This window comes from Trachemys scripta, chromosome 18 (assembly GCF_013100865.1).
Source record: "Trachemys scripta elegans isolate TJP31775 chromosome 18, CAS_Tse_1.0, whole genome shotgun sequence".
Classification (NCBI taxonomy): domain Eukaryota; kingdom Metazoa; phylum Chordata; order Testudines; family Emydidae; genus Trachemys; species Trachemys scripta.
This window is the reverse complement of record NC_048315.1, coordinates 7,533,094-7,551,937: the sequence shown is the minus strand read 5'-3', so window position 1 is coordinate 7,551,937 and position 18,844 is coordinate 7,533,094. Positions and strand designations below refer to the sequence as shown.

The 18,844-nt window shown below is 43.4% G+C and overlaps 1 protein-coding gene and 1 long non-coding RNA gene across 7 annotated transcripts in view; one reads left to right on the top strand and one right to left on the bottom strand.

The window, feature by feature from the left end:
* The window catches only part of ACACA (acetyl-CoA carboxylase alpha), a 213,410-nt gene extending 202,629 nt beyond the window's left edge, over positions 1-10,781 (top strand). For all 6 annotated transcript variants that reach the window (XM_034752336.1, XM_034752342.1, XM_034752337.1 and 3 more), the window contains 2 exons: positions 8,765-8,901; positions 10,616-10,781. In XM_034752336.1, coding sequence (XP_034608227.1) covers positions 8,765-8,901; positions 10,616-10,742 — 264 coding nt within the window. In that variant the 3' untranslated portion in view covers positions 10,743-10,781. The remainder of the gene's footprint in view (positions 1-8,764; positions 8,902-10,615) is intronic.
* A 116-nt stretch (positions 10,782-10,897) lies between these two features.
* Positions 10,898-18,615, bottom strand: LOC117867377. Its single transcript, XR_004643386.1, has 3 exons — positions 16,802-18,615; positions 14,788-14,932; positions 10,898-11,428 (listed from the first exon to the last, which is right to left on the bottom strand). It is a non-coding gene; the product is annotated as an uncharacterized LOC117867377 (long non-coding RNA).
* Between the last annotated feature and the right edge of the window lie 229 nt (positions 18,616-18,844).

Below are 18,844 nucleotides of genomic sequence, written 5' to 3'. Positions count from 1 at the left end.
TGCTCCCTCCCTGATTGTACCCAGTTGAGTTCAGTGGCCTGGCACCAAGGACAAACTGGGTCCCTGGTTCTAACAGGAATGCCCTGCATGATTGACTGTGCAGAGACGGGGACAGTGGAATGAAGTCCAGAGGCATTCCAGGTGGCTCCTTGAAATCAGGCTGCTAGGTATGACAGGGCAGCTGCATACTCCAAGCCCAGGTTGTTCTGCATGAATGATGGAACGTGGGAAATGTTGGGTCTTTATAGCAACATGGTCAAGTGTGAATACGGAATAGGTCAAAGAGGCAAAAATTTCCAACATTCAGTAGGTTTTCCCAAGTGTGGTGTTGGGCTGCCAATGGTATGTTCTCCATGTTCTTGCCTTCCATTCTTCTAAGTCCTGGCTATTGTAGAAGAAAGGCTCCCCTTCCCTCTCTTTCCTCCCTCTTCCCCTCCCCTCCCCCCAATACAGAGGTCATATTTGTAAAATATCCTCGTGCACCTAAATTGCTTAGGCAGGATTTGTGTTTTCTGTAGGAGTGATGCATTCCAATGGGTGATGGTAGGATATACCATTAAAAAAAGAACTAAGCTGCAAGAAGAGGAAAGTAGGTTTGGAAAATTAGTCCGAACATGCTGATTGGGAATATTAAGTATGAGCGTGACATTTGTCTGCTATAGCTACTGAAAACACAGCCTTGATCCGAACTCTCTGCAGTGGCCTTTGGCAGAATTTCCAGTGGAACCTGGCACTAGACGTTCTGCAAGTGTAAAATGAGGCTTAACACTGGTGGGTTAGCTAAGTGGAGTGTTTTCTGCCTTGAAGGGGTCAGAGGGCTGGCTAGCTGTAAGGTTTCCTGGTGGATGGGAAGAGAGAGGGCCTGCTCCAAAGAGCTGCTCTTTCTCAGGACTTGGGCTTCAGTTCAACCGCAGAAGAAATATCACATTGACCCCCCCACAGTTGATATTAACTGGCCTCCTGGTTGGCAGCCTCCCCAGAAGCCAAGGACTGAATGGGTTATGGAAACAGAACCCCCTTTTGCCCTCCGAGATGGCCTCTCCCGGTCAGTGTTGGGACAGTATGTGGGGAGAGCTGCACACTGTACTATGTGACAACTCCATGGATCAGCAGAGGATCAGGCTTCCAGGCTGTCAATCCAGCCCCTTTCATAAGCACTAAATTCACATTTATAATGCAGGCTATCAACGTAGTGGAAAGGGATTCTTCACTACATAAAGGGAGTAACATAGTGGAAAGGGATTTTATATGTATATAATTAATGTTCTCCCCTGTCCCTATTGACTAAATGCAGTTTATGGAAAACTCTCCTATTAGTATACGTATTGGGGGTGGGGAAGAAAGAGAACATAACTAATTAGCCACTGGAATCCCCAAGAAAGTGAATTATTCTGTTTTCATCATTTGAAATGCTGAAACTATACTCGAAACTATATTCTAAAATGATGGCTCAGTATTTTTAATAAATAGCCAGCTTGAATCATGTGAATGAATGAATCTCCCCCCCTCCCCCCATTGTGTGTGAGAGAAAAGGGCGGGGGGAGGGGATCACTCTTGGCTTGAGACCTTTATATCCCAAATTTCAGTTCAGAGTGGGCATAGATTAGGCAGATCCCTGAAAAACAAGGGTCTATTACAGAAGGTGTTGAAGAGCCTTATGTACAGCAAAGACTGTCTGCCTTTCAAATAATGCCCGCGCTTGCCAGTGGTTTTACTGCTTCTTTGCAAAATAGCTCATGCTAATTACTTGGGTAAAACCCCTTAACAATGAAAAAATGTTCCCACGCTTTCCCTTTTCTTTAGGAAAATGTCTTCTCCTTTCTGAATTCTTGTGTCATCATTCAGCCCCTCTTGTCCTCCCCTCTCCCCCCCCCCCCCCAAAAGAAGGGGAAATGCCAAAGGAATTTCTGAGACATTGTGACAGTATAAGTGAGTGATGCAATCCTTTTGTTTCCCTTGGAGAAGTCAGTTATGGTGAGTTATGGTATTGTAGTTGAAACCACTGGAATTGCCAGCTTGCAGATAGTGTGGCGTTCTTGTCTGCTGTTCAGGTGCAGAGATTTAGAAAGGGTTTGGAAATAAGAAGTCAGAGTTGGAATTTCAAAATCTGTTGAGAGCTGCAGCTATTAGGGGAAGTTGTGATGTCCTTACAAAAACTCAGACCTTACTGCATTTGGCTGTGTCCGTCTCATTCAGTGTACCCCATCTGGTGCGCAGCCTGTCTACTTAGCCAAAAGATCATTATTGGCAGCATGATTCAATAATACTTCAAATGAAACTGGCCACTAGTGGTACAAAAGATACAAATTACTAAAAACTATTATTAATTTGTACCCAAGTAGCACCTAAAGGCACCAACTATAACCAGGGCTTCATTGTGTTTGGTGTGTCCAAACACATAGTAAAAAGGAGTGCCGAAGAGCTTACAATCTAAATAGACAAGAAGACAAAGGCTGTGATGTTACCCCCCATTTTACAGACAGGGAAATTGAGGCACAGAGAGCTTAAGTGACTTCCCTAAGGTCACACACAGAGTCTGTGATATAGCCAGGAACTGCTGGACCCAGATCTCCTGAGCCCCAGGACCGTCCTTTCTTTCTCGTTGAGGTTAAACATTGTGGGAATAGATTCTCTTTTTTTACATCTAGAGATCTGTATAGAAGTGGCTGCAATATGGTTGTAATACCCTCTAATAACTGATGGGTATTTTAGGAATGTTTATACAAGTCTTAACAATATTTGGCATCTAAATAGCACCTTACAAATGTTCATTAATGCTTGAAAAAACGGTCTCAAGCCTGAGCTGACATTCCCCTCTTAGAGAAGGCTGCACAAGGCAAAGCGAGGCCCAGGCATTGCGATGCTGTTCTACCTACATTGCACACGGTCTTTCTATCCGTCACCAGAGCCTGCTAAGGAAAACCACTTCCAGCTCTATAGAGCAGTCTCCTAAAGCCCCTTCTCAGCCTCTGATGTAGAAGCTTGGATTGGGGAGGGGGGGGAAGGGACGGGAGGGGGGAGGAAGGAAAGGATAGTACTGAATAATGTCCAAAATCTTGCACTGTGCCAGCAGTATTGGGAAAGGATCTGTTCTCTTTATGCAGATCTCGATTTTTTTCCAAAGGTGTGATGTGCCGGTCTGGCACCCATCCCCATTTTATCAGGCCATCCTACTTCTTGCAAACTAGGAAAGCAGTGCAGTGGTGTCTCAAACTTCCTCTGGGACTGTCCAGAAGGTGCTTCTCCTTAACAGGCTGCTAAAGGTGGTAGAGAGAGGCGAGGGCAGCTCACGAACAGGAACTCTTTCATGTTCCGGCCCATTGGCTTTATTTCCTCTGATCATTTTGTTGTTGTTCTTTCTTTCTTTCCTTCCTCTTTTTTTAATTGTGCCTGAATTCTGAAGTGGGCAATCTTTGAAAAAAATCTCTGAAGCTCCTGTTTGAGACTTTAAAAATAAAAAATAAAAATATCTCCAACACTCTGGGGCTCTAAAAGGGGAGGAGAAAAAAGTTTTCTCTGGAGGGCAGGCAGGCTTTCCAAGGTAGTGTCTGAGCATCTTTAGAAGCGGGCATCTCGTTAGCTAATACATTACACCAATCAAGGAGAGTTATCTTAAGCCACAATTAATCTGCTCCCTGGCATATGTTGATAGGAAAGCATCATGCTGTTTCTTAATTAAAAGCAAACGGATTAAAAATGATTAATAAGAGTATTAAATATTCTCCTAAACTAAAAGCTTTGGGATTCTTGGGTAAATCTAGCTTTACGCAGGTCTGCAAACCAAAAGGCATTTACTGGTGGGGGTTTTCTTTTCCTTCCCCTGAAATCCTCATAAGCACCCTACTTTGTATGCAGTGGGCATTTCTTTCACGTCTAGCAGCAGAAGCAAGGAGCAAAAACTAGCAAGTTTAAAATCATAATGAAATAAGCAAAATGTGGAAGCTCAAGTGACATCACTGTTTTGAAATAACTAGATGCAGCGCGCTTAGAAAAAATCCCAGCGCGACTCCGTAAGGCCCTGATCTCCGCCTGATACTGATCATGGCCAGTGTTTTTCATACTCAAAAAATATATCCCACCTTGCTGATTTTCAGTACCCCAGAAGCCTTACCACTTACCCTCACCCGCACTGGATGCCTATTGGATTGGTGTAGGGTAGCTCATGAGCACAGGCCTATACATACCAGGCTTTATTATATGTATGTACGTGTGCTAGCCTATGATGGCTGACTTACTATTGTGAGGTTCCTTGTGCATACGGGTCTGCACCACCGAGACAGTGGGTTGTTACAATAGGGTGGCTCGTAACTGCTGGCTTGCACCCCCAGGTGTGGTGTTCTGGGATGATACTTGTGTCAACCCAGGAAAAGAGAGAGCATTTGGGGGTTGTGGAATGGGAAAAACTTGCACAGAATTCCATGGGCTTAGGAAATTGATACAAGATTAAGGAACAGACATGAAGCTTGTCAATCTGGATGTCTCTATGTTAATTTATTGATATGAATAAGAAAGTTACCTTGTGAGCAAAGAGTAAACCATACTCGCAGCAAGCGTCTTGCTCTAGAAGTATGAAATTCACTCAGAGGGCAGCAGGGCCTCGGATCAAATCCCGACCTTAGAAGAGAGCACCCTGCAGCTGGTGGGGGGGAAAACCTCCCGTAGATGTGGAAAATGAGAGAGAAACCATTTTCACTCAGTGAGAGGTAGCTATTATACTGAGAATATTTTACTGTTTCTGCAACAATGTTAATGTTTTGCAAACAAGCTTATTCATCTGCCCAACACTCCAGTGAGTTCAGAAAACTTCCTTTAGGCGAAGAGATCCATAAAACGCACAGTCTACCAGCCCGGACCCATTTGGGGCTAGAAAAATATCATTGCTATCATGTGTTAGGCACATATCTGTTGGTCATCACCAGGGTGAACGTAGATTCCGGAAGTGGTGCAGTTTTTCGATAGTATGTAATGTTTCAACGTTATTGGGCATCCAATCCGAAAAAAATCATTAAAAGGCCCATCACTCAAAGAAACAGCATCTAATTTTGATGAAAATTGGCAGAAAGTTTTTAAATAAAGTTGATAATGTAACTCTGTACTCAAAATAGTGCTGTTGTGGAAAGCTTGGGAAATCATTAGCCCCAGGTGATCGATTTTCTCCTGTACTTTTTTGTTTTTGGTTAAAGCACAAGTCTGTAGTCATCTGACAGTATGAGCTTCCTTATACCAGGGAATACATCTAAATATTTGCAAAAAGAACAGGAGTACTTGTGGCACCTTAGAGACTAACAAATTTAGTCTCTAAGGTGCCACAACTACTCCTGTTCTTTTGCGGATACAGACTAACACGGCTGCTACTCTGAAACCGATCAAAATATTTGTCATTATTTCTAGGAGGAACTGATTTGAGAAAATTTTTTGTCTCCTATTTTTATGATGTTATGCTGATAATACGACCCCCTACCTCCTAATTGTAAAACCTATATTTTCGATGATATCCTTTTGGCCGGAGACGTAAGTCTAAAGCACGCATGGTACCATTGTAATTATCTATCACTGAATACAATGGCAGTATGTACAGTGCTTAGTCATAATGACTCTTAGCACAAGGGCGGTAGAATGTCTGGTATGAATACATCATGTGAATAACAAAGTTAACCCATGTACTCCTATGTAACCCCTCCATATAACTATAAGCTACAGCCTGCCTAACACAACACCCCTATGAGCTATGTTTACTCACTAAAATAAGCACGGTAATGTGCAGACACTTGAAACATTTCTACTGCCCCTCAGAATCTGTCTCTGAGGTGTTCAATGCACTGTTGCTACACAAGTCACTGCCACAGTTGCATGCATAGGAGACCATCTCATGTGGCCTGGGGTATTTGCATGTCCTTGCTGCACAGGTGCTCTCACAGCTACTCTGTGGGGCTGGCTTCTGGTGCAGGGGGTGGCACCCTCATTTTAGGAACAAAATATCCCATGCTCTCTATCAAACAGCCATTGTTGACAGAGGCCGCTGGACTGTTGCATGACTCCATATGTCTGACTGACAATTTGCACGTGTCAGGTGCTGCCTGCAGGAGGCCGTTAGTGGTGGCAGTTTCGCTTTTGTTTTGAAATATCAGCTGCGGTGTCCGTAACCTAGCTGCAGGCTGTTCGTTATAGGCCTGCTCCCATCACCTACAGCGTGGTCAAAGGGCAGAAACACTTAGCCATAGTCACACGGCCCAGGTGGTACAACAGGCTAGAAGGGAGCTATGGATCTGCCTGTTGATGGCTTCATAGATTAGGACCGTTACTTTGAAGTCATTGCGTGGATGGACCTGACCTAACCAGAGAGTTCACGAAGACCCAAGCAGGGTTGAACCAAGTAGCCCTTGCTCAGTATCACTAGCAAGGTTTGAAGGCCGGTAACTGCAGTCCTAACAACATGCAAATGCCCCAGGCACAAAGTGATGGCCCTTTTTATGATTTTTTTTTTCGGATTGGATGCCCAATAACGTTGAAACATGACATGCTCTTGAAAACCTGCTCCACTTCCGGAATCTGTGTCCACCCACCAGTTATCTGCCTAAAATGGGATAGCAATGACATTTTTCTAGCTGATGGATTCCCCTAACTCATTAATAAGACCCTCTTTTTAAACTGACTGGTAGACTTATACGTTTGTCTCCAGGTCTCAGGCCTGGGATTCCTTCTATCTTCTTGAGTCCGAGACCAAATCCCTGGAGAGCCAGGCAAGTGAAAAGCAGATGCTGGGGACATGGAAAAAGAGGAAATAGCAGTATGGTGCCTGTTTTAAAATACCCACTATGGGGCTAGTCATGAGTACTGAAGCAGTTTAGCATTGTTTTGCTTTGCTACATTTTTTCCCCCCCTGTGCTTTTACCCCTGTAACATGAACTGCTCTACATTAGGAATTGTCATGATGCTTATTTGGCTTTGTGAAGTATTCAAGCAAGAGGCAATGCTGTTTCCAACCCCAGAGACACGGAGAGGTGTTTTTTTTTTTTTAATGCACTCACCTCTTAAATTACTGTGTTGAGCTCATTGGCATTCTGACGTTAACTTCGTAGTGATAACAGCGAAGGATAGTGCACCTTTAAATGACGAGCTTTGTGTTTAATTACCCAAATCAAATGACATAAATATGAATGAGCGCTAATGGTGGTACTTGGTTTTTCCGGAAACCATTAACAAAACGATTCTTAAATGATTTGTAAAGAAAATGAGAGGAGAAAAGAGGAGCGAGAAGGCTATTAGGCATCTAACACACTCCTGAATTATTATATAGTCAACTACCTAGCAAATACCAGGCTAAATGATCTCTGCAAAAAAAAAAAAAAAGGTGATTTGTGGCTGAGGCTTTTCATGGTTGTAGACACCTTGACCTGTTGTGTTATGCTCACGTCTAGTAAAATGGGGGTTAGGTGTCTTGGTTGGTTATGGACTCAAGACTAGTTAGAAGACTGACAACGTACTGTAGTGACATGTTCAGTTTCTCTTAGACTTCCAGTAGGGGCCATCACGATCCTCTAGTCTGACCTCCTGCACATCACAGGCAACAGAACTTCACCCATCCACTCCTGTCATAGACCCGTAATCTCTGGCTGAGTTACTGAAAGCCTCAAATAATGATTTAAGGACATCAAATTGCAGACAATCCACCATTTACTCCAGTTCAAACCAGTGACCTTTGCCCCATGCTAAACAGGAAGGTGAAAACTCTCCAGGATCTCTGCCAATCTGACCTGGGGAAAAATTCCTTTCCCTTGTAAACTGCCCCAAACAACTGCTGCTTTGACTGGGTAGTGGGTGGGTAATAAAGGCGTTGGGTTTTGTAAGTACCAAGTCTATTGGACGAGCCGTTCTTTAACAAAAAAAAAAATAGAAAAGTAAAACTGTTGTGGTTTTTCAGTGGCGATGAGGAGTAGCTAAATGCAGACGCCAAGGTCTTGCAGGGAGCTAATGGAATACACTTTGGGTATCGCTTTGACTATTTCCCATATCACCATTCCATAATCGGATAGAGCAGATGCTCTGCTCCAGAGAAGCCAAGTGCCAGAATACTGTCGGTTGCGCTAGCCCCTTTTAGGAGACTCTCACTTTCTTCTAAACTTGCTGGAACTTTAAATATAACTAAAAAAAAACATGCAACCCCTCCCCACTTAGTACTAAATATAGCAGATGGAGCCTTATATCAGTAAGAGCAGGTTTGCCTCCTTGTGTATAGGGGATGATGGATGTGTGACTATAGTTGTGCTAGACAGGTCCTGTTGCTGAGAGCTCCAGGGAATGGGCCCTGATGGTAAAATAGAGATGGTTGAAGAGGTTTTTGGAAATTGTGGGTAAAGTTTGTCATTCCAATTGCCTGGTGAGAAAGAGGAGGTCACCAGCCCGCTGAGCAGAGGCACCTGTTAGAGTAAATAACCCACAGTGCTAAGTGTTTTAAACTGTGGAGCTTCTGCCTCCATGGTTTCCATTTAATCACATGTTAAGGAAGGAGATACAGAACAAGTACATCATTCTCTGACTTCTGCTAATTGTTAGTTGCATTCCATAGTCATAAAAGTTAACTGCCCCAGGAAATCACAAAGGATCTTCTTGCCTAATATTTTACCCACCGTTGCCAGTAATTGCTAATTAAATTTCAGAAATGGTAGCGTTGGGAGCAGGCTAGTGCAATCTGTCAATGGAAGTTCCATAGGACCCCAGTGCACATTCTGGAACCATTTCAGCGACACTTGCTGTTTGTTTGCAGGCGTACTTATGGGATAACAATAAGGATCTAGTGGAGTGGTTAGAAAAACAGCTAACAGAAGAAGACGGCATTCGCTCAGTTGTGGATGAAAACATCAAATACATCTCCAGAGACTACATCCTCAAACAAATACGCAGGTAAGCCAACTACTGATTTCCCACAACGAGGCAGAGCTCTAGGGCTTACTCCTCACCCCCACTTTAGTAAGTAAAAAAGCTCCCTCTAATTTCAATGGTGGGCTGTGTCTACATGAGGGCTTTTTTTCCCTAACATTTTCCACTCTTGCTAACCGTTGCAGCTCTGAGGGTGTTGTAGCAATGACCGTATTAATGCAGAGGACTACTGTCATCTAACCCTTCTCGGATGAGATCTGGAGATCCTGTAGTGGGAAATTTGGGGACAGGGAGCCCTAGTATAGGCAATAAGACCAAAGCAACTAGACTTTGGCCATCAAGGTCTCACTCCATCCTGGTAATTATATGGCCCTCCTCACTACACTTTCAGAACACCAGTGAATTTGTGAAGTTTTTAAATAAAGGGACATGGTGAGGTTGAAATCAAGTTTTGTTTTGTTTTTTAAATAAATGCACTTAGCTTTAGTAAAAGCCCTCAGATTGTTAAAACTGAGCGAGTTTTAGGATGGTATTTAAAACGTTTTTACTTGCATTCCTATCAAGTTGATTGGATCCAAAACTTAAACCTGACCTTGTTTTTACAATACACTTTTAGTGTTGGTATCATTTGAGTTCAAGGTGCCTGTAGTCCATGAAAGCCACTCAGCTCAAAGGCCCTGCTTCAGCCCCACTGACATTAAGAGCACACGTGGCTGAAACCCAGTAAATCAGGTTAATATTTGTGGTGTTCCCCATCTTGGTACAAATATAGGAAAGTTAAAGTGGTTCCATGCTCTGCATTCATGTGAGTGGGTAGTGAGGAAAGCGCTCTGAGCTACACTACCCTGTCGTCTCCCGTTGGCAGATTTTTGGTAGGGTACAGTGTTGCTGCAGGCCGTCTTGGATAGGTTTAGGATTTCTTCTGTCTCTCCGTCTCACCCAAAGGATGAGTTCTCTGTTCCCTTCCACTGCTCAAGTACAATAGTACAGACTATGCTTTCTGCACCCTGTCTTTCTACTGTCCCTTTGTTCTGATTAATTTTCAAAGATCATGCAGCAGGACACAGTACACAGTGAAATCCAAATGTCGACACTATTTTCTCTCTTGTTAGGTACCAAAATGCAGTTTTATTATAGACTGGAAAGCCTTGCAGCCTTTCCCCAAAACACATAGTTAGAGGGGAATGTGAGGTAACAAATAGTGAGTGCACATGAAATGACTGTGAGATGGAGACAGACAGCTCTTTAAATCACGTTCTGGTATTTCTGGAAAATAGAAGGTACCCTTGTGAGAAGCCTTCTGGATCAGGGAGCGTGATGCTTGCATCCTCCTCTTTGACACTGCCCTGAGTTTACTCTTAGGAGACACTTCCTCTTCAAAATGCCTTTTGCACAACTATCAGGGAGAGTCCCACCCCCTCTGGCATCCACAACTCCCTTATGCGGCGGTGCTAGAACTGTGCATTGCTTGGTGCTGAGACACTGTCCTCTTAGTTAATCTAAGATCTGCTTGAGCACAGTTCATAATAAACCTCTTGCTGGCTTGTCCAGACACTTTTAAATCTACTTCAGTTACCCTTTAGAGCAGGGAATGAGAGCAGGTGAAAATGTTTGGGCTTAGAGAAATTTAGCAAGCTGAGTACAGCCCAGTGTGCAAACTCCGTCAAGTTGGGCGAGGAGGAAGGGGCTAGCGGTGGGGGTGAGATGGGTGCTGTTGCTAACCCTCTGGTCTTTCCAGCTTGGTGCAGGCCAATCCTGAGGTTGCCATGGATTCCATCGTCCACATGACCCAGCATATATCCCCTACCCAGCGAGCAGAGATAGTGCGTATTCTTTCAACAATGGACTCGCCTCCTTCAACATAAGAGGATCCTTTGTCTGCTCAGTTGTGCCCCGGAACTGAGAAGAGGAAGCAAAAAGAAGGATGGTATTTTTAATTTTTAAAATCAGACTGACCGGAGGGAGCACGCTCTCTGGCCCCAAAGACATAAGGAAAACAAACTGCTGAAGAATTAACTTATGGATGTCTAACTGTACCTTATTTATTTAACAAAGTGACTGGACCAATGCATCAGCTAGCTAGCTGTCTGGCTGCCCTCTGAAAGCAGTAGGAAAAGACAATGAAGGGTACCCTGGTACCATGAGGTCTTAGAGCAGCAAAGTAGGGGCTTTCTTACACTATGCCCCTCTCCCCCTGCATCGTTCTAGTCCTTCCCCTCCCCAAATCTGGTGATGGTGGTCTTGTTTCAGTAGACGAATGTGCCAGGAGCATCAGCAAGTAAGAGGCACTTGCTGCACCAGTGAAGTGCTGGCTGGTCAAGGGTTTGTTAAACACACACGGGACGATACTACAAAGAAATGGGAAAATGGTGTTCGTGGTTCTGTTACAGTGGGGAGGAGCTAATCCTGCCCTCTCCTCTCTGATGGTCACAGGTTTCACTACATGTCAGTCTTGGTTGTTTACTTAGTACTTGTTGTTTCAGTATTTTCATTCCAGGGGCTAGACTGCAGGCTTTCATGGTCTCAGATAGGGCAGAGATGAAGTAGTAGCCTGAAAAAGAAAAATACTTAGGTCACAATTATTACTGTTCCTGTCATAAACTGGATACTAGATGTATGGCAAACGTTAGCTTTTTCTATCATATGGGTTAATTCCAATCCCACCGAACTCTGGTCCCCTCTCTCGTGTGGCTGCAGAACGGTATTTATATTCTATCTGCACGTTCACAGGCTGTAGTTAAGGTTGAGTTGGCAATTCCGTTACTTATTCATTCTGTCTCACCTAGTGTAGGGAGCAAACTCTCCTTCCATAAAGATGGGAGAAAGTGGCAATAGTTAGTCACAGAAATACTGAAATTAAAACCAGCTTGCTGTCTCTTAACAATTTTTTGTACTTTTGTTACCGAAAGTGATGTTTTTAAAACAAAAAATTCACCTGCTCAGGCGCTCGTGTGGACAGAGGCATTTCGGCGCTCGGTAGAAAAATGGGAGTCTGGGTAATATTTGTAAAGAAGCCTCTTTTTTTTTGCATGTGTTGTAACTTTTCCCCCCCTTAAATGTGTGGGAGTTCTCCATCCATGTACTGAGGTGCTAACTACTATCCCCCATGGACTCGATTGCTGTTACGGTAATAGCACCAGCTATTCAATCAATACTACACTACAACAAACCACAGTCACCTGGTTGGTAGGTACAGAATCCACATCAACAAATTAGGTCGGTTATTTTCTTTCTTGTCTACACCACCAAATAACGAATACTTATATCTATTGTTCATGTGACAGACTGACATGGCTAAGTGGGCTGCACTTTATCCCTAAACTTTCTTGGAAAGTTTTTTTTTAAAGGAGGAGTTAAGTTTTACACAAAACTATGTCACTGACCAGATCAGAATCATTCAAGGAAAATGTAAACCTGAAATTCCCAGAAACATTCTGTTTAACAATATGTATGCAGAACGAATTTAGCAGCTAGGTTGATTTTTTCCCCCAAAAAACAAGGCTGTAGTTTTTACTGAGGGGTCCTGGTAGTGACCCCCCCCCCCCTCAGTAAAAGCACAACATCTAGTCTTAATTATTTTCATAAGACATAGGTATCGATGTGAAAAGTTGTATCGAAGCAGTCACATCACTGAGGGCTTGTCTATACTTACGCGAGGGTGGCGAGTGATGCATCAACGGTCGATTTAGAGGGTCTTCATTAAACCCACTAAATCGACTGCCCATCGTTCTCCCGTTGACTCCTGTACTTCACCTGATCAAGAAGAGTAAGGGGAGTTGACGTCATGTGGTGTGGGCCCCACTACGTAGACAAGGCCTAATTGTCTGATTGCCTACAGGTTTTCTTTTCATAATAGAAAATCTGAAGTAACATGTTTCTCCAGAAACATGTTTTAAAATTAACAGTATCAAATTTAATACATTATAATTGATCTATTTAAATTTAGAGTGACTGTTTGTCCCATAGCTACTGTCAAACAATATTAGAGTGATGCTGCTACAGTATTATCACGTCCCAGCAGTGTCAGAAACGGGTGCAAACCATAACAGGTAGGGTAGTATTAGCAAGCTTAGTTTTTGCTAAAACTAAAAATCAACACTCAACTTTGAAGCAGCCGTTGTGCAAAGGAGGTGTTGACCAGACCCTCCCTCTTAACCATCCCAGGGCCAGTGAACAGCTCCAAGTGCAGCCAGATGTGTGATTTGTAGCACATGTAAGCTTTAATCTAGCTAGAGGGCTAAAAAGAATTTATATTCCTGCTGCTACTTTTAGCAAGACAATACAGGTGTGTCTACATAAGCTGCATCTGACCCCATCCCACCTGCAATGACGACAAAGCCTTCCACCGTGAGCACAAATTCTCTCAACTACACCTGAAGCAGTACGGATTTACGGTTGTAGCAAGACTTCATTGGTGAAGCTCTCACACATAAACCTTTCACCAAGAGTTACTGAGTGGGGAGCCCTGAAATTCAATCTGCTTGTGTTACTGGCACTCTGATGGACTTAGCAACCCTATAAAAAGAGCTGTACGTACCGTAATTAGTTGAATCCACCCATTCTCACCCATTAAAAACATTTCTCTCGTAGAGGATTCTGGAGCCTTTACGGGGTCTCACTGCTAAGTGTGTGAATCATTGCTCCATCAGTGTTGAGATATTAAAATAAGAGCCGCCCTCCCCCCCCTTAAGAGATTAGGGAGAAGCACTTTTCCACCCACCCACTCATAGACAAGCTAGTGCAGCTTTGAGGAGCCTTGAAAATGTTTGACTCAAAGTACATAAGCGGAAGATGCTTGTAAGCATTACAACGCTAGGGTGCTTCAGTGCTGATCTTTATACAGGTTAGCATATGAGGTAAAGCTGTTAAAAGTTAGCACATGCTGGTCTAGAAGCTGGTTATCTCTTCCATTCTGACCCTAAAAGGCTAGTGCCTTCCTTCCATCTCTCCCTGACTAGGAGATTTTGACAAGCAGCCGGACGCAAATTATTGAAAGGGGTAAGAGGCTGGTTTTGGCTTAATTGTCCTTTGAATGAAATGAGCAATTCATAAAAAACTGACCTTGGTCTAATAGTAAATGCTTCCAACCTGCAAACAACCCTACTATTAATGTCTTAATTAAACTTGAAGCATCACATAAAAGCCACTTGTGAGGAGCTAGGCACAGACCTTGCCCAGCTTCAAGCTCCACTTTTCACGTTGAGTGGGACAGCCAGTCAACCCAGAGGCTAAGACCTTCTAGTAACACTACCAGAAAACCAAGCATACTGTACATGCTAAGTCCTGCTGTATATCTTTAGTTGCTGTACTATGCAGTTGGGAAAGGAGGCACCCTGAGTAAAAACCAAACCATGGCCATGTTACTGCTGGACATCTATGGTACTTGCTGATTTATTTCACTTACCTCAAGTTTCTTTTAATAAAAAGAATCCGTTTAAGACTATTTTCACGGCTACAAGTGGAACCATGTATTCTGTATGTGGGGGTTTTGGTAAGCGCTCCCTCTTTTAGCTCTAACTTAAATGTAATGGAGGCGGTTGTTAATGCACTGAGACTTTTATGTAGAAGACACTAAAGGTGATATTGCATCACATTGTTAATGGCTGTAAGGATGGGACCAAACACCAGATCGAAACATCCTTGAATTCTGATGAAGTTCAGATACAGACGTGACCCTGCCGCTCAAGATGGACTGAACCAAAATAGCTCAAGCGCTTGGGTAATTCACATGTAGAGCTGAACTTCGAGATTCAGGCCCATCACTTCAAGAGTCTGGGCTGCTTATTCCGCTAGTGGGCTTGCGTGGCCACCCCTTTCACTCCACCTTTACTCAAGCTCCATAGATCGCCCAGCTTTAAAACGTGTGCTAAGTCTGCGCTATGTGACACTTAAAAGCACAAGTATTTTCACCTGTTCTCGTAAGTTGCCAGCCCTTTTCTTCATTTCATCCCCTTTGTAACTTCTCACGCCATGAAGCCAAAGGCTTAATTTGTCGCATCGATCGTTCCCATGATGTCAAACAGTTCTAAAATGTGGATGCAGGAAAATCTGAGTTCTGAAATAGAAAAGTGTTTATAGTCAAACACAAATATACTCAGTGGAATATAAATCAAGGCAACATCCAGCACATTAACATTCTTGCCTTCTTGTTACAACACACAGGAGCTGATACTCCTCCATCAACACCATCGGCCTGGCTTTGAGAATGATTGAACATTTTCCAGCGAAGCAGAAGGGGAATGAAATCGCACCTTGCTTTAATTTCACTTTTCGTTTTCACATGATCAGTTCCGAACAGTCTTTACCCCACTGGTTTGTGGCAAGCTACCGAATAGATGCTTTGAAGTGCTAGGAGTGATTCCTGTTCTAGATTTAAATCAATCTAGTGTTTTCCAGTTCTTGAAGCCTGTGTCTGCTTTACCTGTACTGGCAAACTAAGGGCAGAACTGTCAAGTCCACATGTGTCTGCTCTCACTGCAGACAGAGATAACGCAGTGAGTGGTGTACACCCACTATGCAGACCCATGAAAAGTTTGACTATAAATTTATTTCTTTTGGCATTCTGAACTGTGACCCAGCTCCTATATTAGATATGCATTCACAGAAACTCCCACCAAGAGCTTCCGAAATTGAATTGCAAGTACAGCTAATTTAAATGTTTCCCCCCGCCAGTTAAGTTACCAACATACATCCAATACAGACTTCACCCCACACAGGTTTTTAAAAAGCTCCACCTCTAATTAATGGTAAGTATTTAACACAATTTCAAACTAAATTGTATCAAGCCGGCAAACACAAAACCCAGCAGTTCCAGTTATTTTCATGCATTTCTTGAACCAGAATCCTGAGGGTTAAAGACATAAATCACCCAACAAACATAATAAAATTTAGAGGGGAAAAAACCTATTGAACTCCAGCAATGCATTTAAAACTCTTTAGCCTAAAATATCTACATATTAAAATGCCAAGAAAAGTACCAAAGCTGTAAACTTTCAAAAGCCCGAGATCAAAGCGCTAATATCATCTTTTAATTTAAACCTTGTGTTGCATCAACAGTCTTAAGAGGGATGAGAGAGATCAAAACAAAAACTGAAACAAACTGTGGCTTTGTAGCTGTTTTTGTTTTAGTCTCTTCTCTCAATTTGGGCCACGAAATAGGTCAGCTCCATTACTGATCAGCCGTCCCACAAATATTTAAAACAAATTGAATTGCACACCCAATACCCATCACAATTACGCCAGGCACAATAACTAAATTAGCAATTCAACAAAATAATTGGAAATGCGATTCTCTCTATTCCACAGGCTCCCTCGGGGGTTTAGCCGATCTATGGGGGGAAAACTCCGCTTTACTAATTCTGCAGCTAATTAGAGACACACTTGTAAATGAAGTTGTTTGTCTGAAACTTGAAATTCTCTGCTGGGGGAGAGGAATAATTCAGACCCCCCAAACACACACACACACACACACACACCTAGCCGATCTGCAAGGTTTTTAAAAGGGTATAATGCACATACAGCTAGGAACTAATCAGCAGATATATCAGGAATTAATATTCTGTTGGGAAAAATCTTACTCGCTGATAACTGGCAGTATTAGGAAAACTTAGTAGAAACCATTCTGGTATCACTGTCCTTACAAATAACCATTTACACCTTTTGACCGTAAGATAGTCCTGCAATGAGAGCGGGAGCGTTTTCTGCTAACTCTCCACACTACCCTGGCTACCATTCTGTAGAGACGGGGAGTCTATGACTAGCCACAGCCAGGTAGACAATGATTCACCAGCTGTTAGGAAGCATTGTTGTAGAGAGCAGGACTCGGAAGCCTGGCTCCCCTTCGATTTGCTGTGTGACCATGACCTGCTCACTTGATCTGTTTGTGCATCAGTGTAATCCTCTGTAAACTAGACCTCGTACTCACCTGTCCCACAGGACTAATGGTGGGCATAATTAGCGTGCAAACTCCGAAGCCTGATACAAACTCAGCATTACCACCACCACCCTAGTGAGTAAAAGGAAAATGGGATTGGTAAAAGTTGCCTACAGACACAGACTTCTACAACCGCCAATATAGCCTGACCCTGGCAAACAGATTTACTGAATTCCTTTTCCAATTAAACGCGTGCCCCACAAGAATCATGCTCTACACAGCATTGGGCAGCCAACATTAGCCCAATCCTGGAATGGAAATCAGGACTGAATATTTAATAGAACGGCAGTGGCTGGGGTAGGTTTCTATTAAGGTTTGAATTTTGCAGGCCCATAGAGTCTGCGTTTAGGGGAGACCCAGGAAAAAAAAAGACTCCTCAGTTACAACATGGAATTTACAGCCCAAACTGAATTCCAGAACTTTGAGGTACTTACTGAGCCGATGAAACACTTTAATTTGCCCTTTTTTGCTGTCGGAATAAGCTTTGCGTCCTAGCTGGTCTCTGCAGTAATTCACATTGACCACAATAACACCTCCTAGCGAGGGCAGAGCTGATTAACTGCAGGCTGCCCTACCACTGGACTCAGCCAAGTAACCACTCGAGACACTCCTGTAGATGGCTCTGATTAGCCCCTACTCAAGAATTACACAGGCTGCGTTTCTCCTGCCAGCATATTCAAATCCTGGAAACGTACCATTTTCACATCAGGAATAAAGAACTGACCTTACCAGCAAGGTTAGCAGATGAAACGGGGTCCTTGCAGGCTAAACCCTGCTTTCTAAGGTTCCCTTGATATATCACACTAACCAGGTAGGGGGGAAGAAAAAGCCTGCTTGAATGCTGATAAGTAAATTCAAAAGCATCCTTAGTAGGGCTTTGAATCACTCTTATCTCTTCAAACAATATGAACCAGAAGTTATCACATTTAAAGTGTTTCATGTGACCCTTTTAACATTACCTCCAGCTCTTCAAACCAAGTGCTGCAGCTACAACTTTAAAGGACACAGGAGTCAAACTGAAAAGGAATTTTAAACCGGGCATGTACAGTCAGTTCCCTCAAGTCAAAGCAACATAATCCTACACCGAGAAGAGACGCCGGCCAACTTGTTGGAGCAGTAAACCCCAATGTAGGATACGTGCATCTGGCTTCCTCTGAAACATCCTTAATGTTTGCTCTGACTGCATAAGCGGCGTGAAACCATTCCGCCGACGCCAACTCGGGAAGCGGCTAATTTCCTCCACTTGATGTCCTTCGGAATTGTGGCAATTAAACCATGAGATTTTTGGTAATGATGCTGGCAGACCACGTGTCAGAGGCTTTTAGCTGTTCAGAAGATAAGTGCTGGTATTGTTCAACATGCGGGGGAAATACTTCTGCAGTGTCAGCCCACGGTCTTGCTGGTGTGTCGGGGTGGGGGGGAATAAACCAGACCTGCTGCTGTGTTGGCTTATGAGCAATGCTTGGGACAAGGAATGATGTGGAGGAGTTCATTGCATCACCCTCAGCAGACTGTTACAGTGTAAGACAGATCACAGTGACCGGCTACGGCTACTTTTGCAGCCTGTAGTTTTAGGACCGTCAGGCATGCTCTGATCAGTAGGCTACATTTCCTTCTACTAAACATTAGCCTGTTAATTGACACGATATTGCTCAACACACTATTACACTGAAGCCTGCTTCCATAAAGCCAACCTTCCCTCTGCTCACTGTGACCTACATGTGCTGTAATGCTTCTCCTCTTCCTCCCCCTCCTCCTAAGACACAATACAAATATAGAGGCTTTGTCCACTCCCCCCGACAGCACTAGTTAAGTAGCACTACTTACCCTTGATTCTTTGTGGCTGGATTTCGCCACTCAGCCAGCCAGCTCTCCCTGCAATGTACGAGGGCATGAGACTGTTGCAAACTTCACAGCATAAGGTCATTATTGGGATCCAAGAGCAACAGTGACATTTGCTACGTTTCTGCCTGGCAAATTTTGACCAGTCAGAGCCCTGGAAAGATAGGAGAGAAAAAATCAATGTGCTTCTGT